Source organism: Myotis davidii, unplaced genomic scaffold (assembly GCF_000327345.1).
Source record: "Myotis davidii unplaced genomic scaffold, ASM32734v1 scaffold512, whole genome shotgun sequence".
Taxonomy (NCBI): domain Eukaryota; kingdom Metazoa; phylum Chordata; class Mammalia; order Chiroptera; family Vespertilionidae; genus Myotis; species Myotis davidii.
In genome coordinates, this window is record NW_006284323.1 from 118,809 (window position 1) to 122,021 (window position 3,213).

Genomic DNA, 3,213 nt, shown 5'->3' on the forward strand with positions numbered 1-3,213 from the left:
TTTCTGTTGAGAAATCATTTGATAATCTGATGGGGGATCCTTTGTAGGTAACTCTCTGTTTTTCTCTTGCAGCTTTTAAGATTCTCTCTTTGTCTTGTACATTTGCCATCGTTACTATGACGTGTCTTGGTGTGGGTCTTTTGGGGTTCATCTTGCCTGGGACTCTCTGTACTTGTGTAACTTTTTTCTTCCCCATATCTGGGAAGAGAAAGGATTTAATTTATGTAAATATAAGCAAAGCATTAAGAAAAATGAGTCTAATAGTTACCTGTCTCTCCTTTGACCAGATTAGAAAAAAACAGCAAGAAGTAGTGGGCTTTCTGGAAGCTAATAAAATCGACTTTAAGGAGTTTGATATAGCCGGAGATGAAGACAACAGGAAGTGGATGAGAGAGAACGTCCCTGGGGAGAAAAAACCTCAAAACGGGATCCCTTTGCCTCCCCAGATCTTCAACGAAGAGCAGTATTGTGGGGTGAGTGTTTGGTTTCTTGGAAAATTCTTCTGTGTGTGTGTTTCTCAGAATTGTTTAAAGCAGATTAATTTGAGGCAGCATTTGGAGTTGTTCACAACTTTCAGGTCATGACCTATTTCTACCATCCAATAGCTGGATGGTAGAGCCATTGTGAGTAAGCAGCATTTAAGATTTACAAAATGGTGGAAACAACAAAAGGATGATTCAGAAGTTCTTGGGATTATTTTAGGTTCCTTATTTTATTTTGAAGAATTGAGGTCAGTTGTTCAAACAAAATGAGCCTTTAGTTGGCTAGGAATTCTAGTCCACCTGGCAGTGGACACATATATGCACCCACAAAAACACAGGGCAAGTTTTCACTTTCATAACGAGTGATTTGCAGAAGTTAAGTCTTACTGTGGACACAAAAATAAATTGGTGTAAATGTATCTAAGTAGTTTTAAAAACTATACTGGACATTCTGATTACAACAGCAACTTTCTTTTCTAAATTTATTGGTTCATTTCACCACAAAATCACTTTTTCTTTAGAGTTTACAGATTCTATTTAGTACATCAAATTGTTGAAAAGACACATTGAAAAACTCAAAGGACTTGAGAACCTGAGGATTGGAAGTTATTTTAGGGGTCATCTAAGGTTGTCGTAAGTGTTTCCCTCCACGTCCTGCATGGTTCAGGGTTCGGGTCTGGAAGAGGAGCCGCACACAAATGAAATAGAAAAGACACTAGATAATTTGGGAATATTGGGGGACCAGGCGGCAAGTCCAACTCAAGACGGACTTCCACTGTGCTCAGGCCTCACCAAGCTTTTATAGTGAGCGGTAAACAAGGTAGTGGTTACCATAGTTACATAGTTCTTGTGAGTTTCACTTGTTTACAGCATGGTTATACTTCCTGCACTTCCTCAGCCCATTAGATTCCCAGATAAGATCTAGGGAGTGTTATAAGGTCAAGCCTAATTATGCTAAGAGGACTGTGCCCTCTAACCTAGGGCTTGTTTGTGACTTTGCCAGCAGGTCAGTCCGAGGCTTAACCCTATATCAGTCTCCCACATAAGGTCACTGTTCTTTTTTAAAAAATCCTCACCGAGGACACGCTTTATTGATTTTAGAGAGAGGGGAAACGAGGGGGGGGGCAGAGAGAGAGATATCAAGTGGTACAACTTACATATGTGCCCTGACCAGGAACCAAACCTGCAACCTTTCAGTGTACAGGACAACACTCACTCCACGAACTGAGCCACGCTGGTCAGGGCCTGCTGATCACCTTTCAGATGCAGTGGCCAGGGCTCTGGAAATCAGAGGAATTGATCAGTGTTGTGCTGCCTCTCAGGGCCGGAACGGGGTGTAGGAATCTTAGCTCACCTTTTCTCTTCCTCCTACACAAAACTGCTGGTGCTTTAGGTTAGCTTCTCTTTATTATTTTGTTTCTTATCTAAAGCAGGTGTGGTCAGACAATAGCTGGAGGGCCAGGTCCTGCAGCTACCTGTTTCAGTCAAGTTTTACTGGAACACGTCCACACTGATCCATTCACCTGTTGTCCATGGCGGATTGCCCACTGAGGCAGAGTTGAGTAATTGCACCAGAGACCACAGGACCCACAAAGCCCAAACTAGTCACTGTCTGCCCATTTACAGAAACGCATGCGGAACTCTGCTTTCAAGCGTGAATTGTTTAGTTTGGCGGTTGACATTAGATTCCTAGGCCTGTGGTAACAGAGTACCACAAATTTGGTGGCTTAAAACCGCAGAAATGGATTGTGTTACAGCTCCGGAGGCCAGAGATTCTAGATCCAGGTGTCGGCAGGGCCGGTCCCTTCCGGAGGTTCCGAGGGAGAATCAGCCCCGGCGTCGCCCAGCTCCTGGTGGCCCCCGCATCCTGGCCTGCCTGGGCTTGGGGTGCATCACCTCCGTCCCTGCCTTTCTCTTCACAGAGCATTCTCCTGAGTGTCTCTCTGTGTCTTCACGTGGCTGTGTTATAAAGACAACACCCTAAGCCGGTATGGCTGCATCGTAACTAATTACATCTGTAACTACTGTATTTCCAACTACGTCCCTTTCTGAAGTGCTGGGTGCACATGGATGTGTGGGGCCACTTTTCAACCCCCTGCAGGGCTGCATTAACTTGGCTGTGTGAGCTTTCTTCAGTGGCTTTGCTCAAAGTTTTGTGGACGTGGGGGTATTTTCAGTCTTTTTAAAATATATTTTTATTGATTTCAGAGAGGAAGGAAGAGGGAGAGATAGAAACATCAATGACGAGAGAGAATCATTGATTGGCTGCCTCCTGCACGCCCTTGACCAGAACTGAACCCAGGACCCTTCAGTCCACAGGCTGACGCTCTATCCACTGAGCCAAAGCAGCTAGCCGGCAGCAGTTCTCAACCTGTGGGTCGTGAACAATGAAAATACATCCTGCATATCAGATATTTACATTATGATTCATAACAGGAGCAAAATTACAGTTATGAAGTAGCAACGAAAATAATTTTATCGTTGGGGGTCACCACAACATGAGGAATTGTATTAAAGGGCCGCGGCATTAGGAAGGTTGAGAACCACTGGGCTAGGGCGTATTTTCAGTCTTAATGTGGCAAGCACTTATTTTGTGGAACCTACATGGTCCAGTCCTACTCTCTGAGGATTTGAAGTGGGGCATCCCAGAGCATAGAGAGGACTTCCTCTGAGAGGAAGACCCTCCCCTTCCTCCCACTCCTGCCCTCTTCCTGCCCTCCCACCTCCCACC

General features: G+C 44.8%; 1 protein-coding gene across 1 annotated transcript in view; it reads left to right on the plus strand.

The window, feature by feature from the left end:
• The window catches only part of SH3BGR (SH3 domain binding glutamate rich protein), a gene marked incomplete at its 3' end in the record, with an annotated part of 33,270 nt that overhangs the window by 18,163 nt on the left and 11,894 nt on the right, over positions 1 to 3,213 (plus strand). The window contains exon 2 of the mRNA XM_015568848.1: positions 288 to 473. Within this exon, the coding sequence (XP_015424334.1) occupies positions 288 to 473 (186 nt within the window). The remainder of the gene's footprint in view (positions 1 to 287; positions 474 to 3,213) is intronic.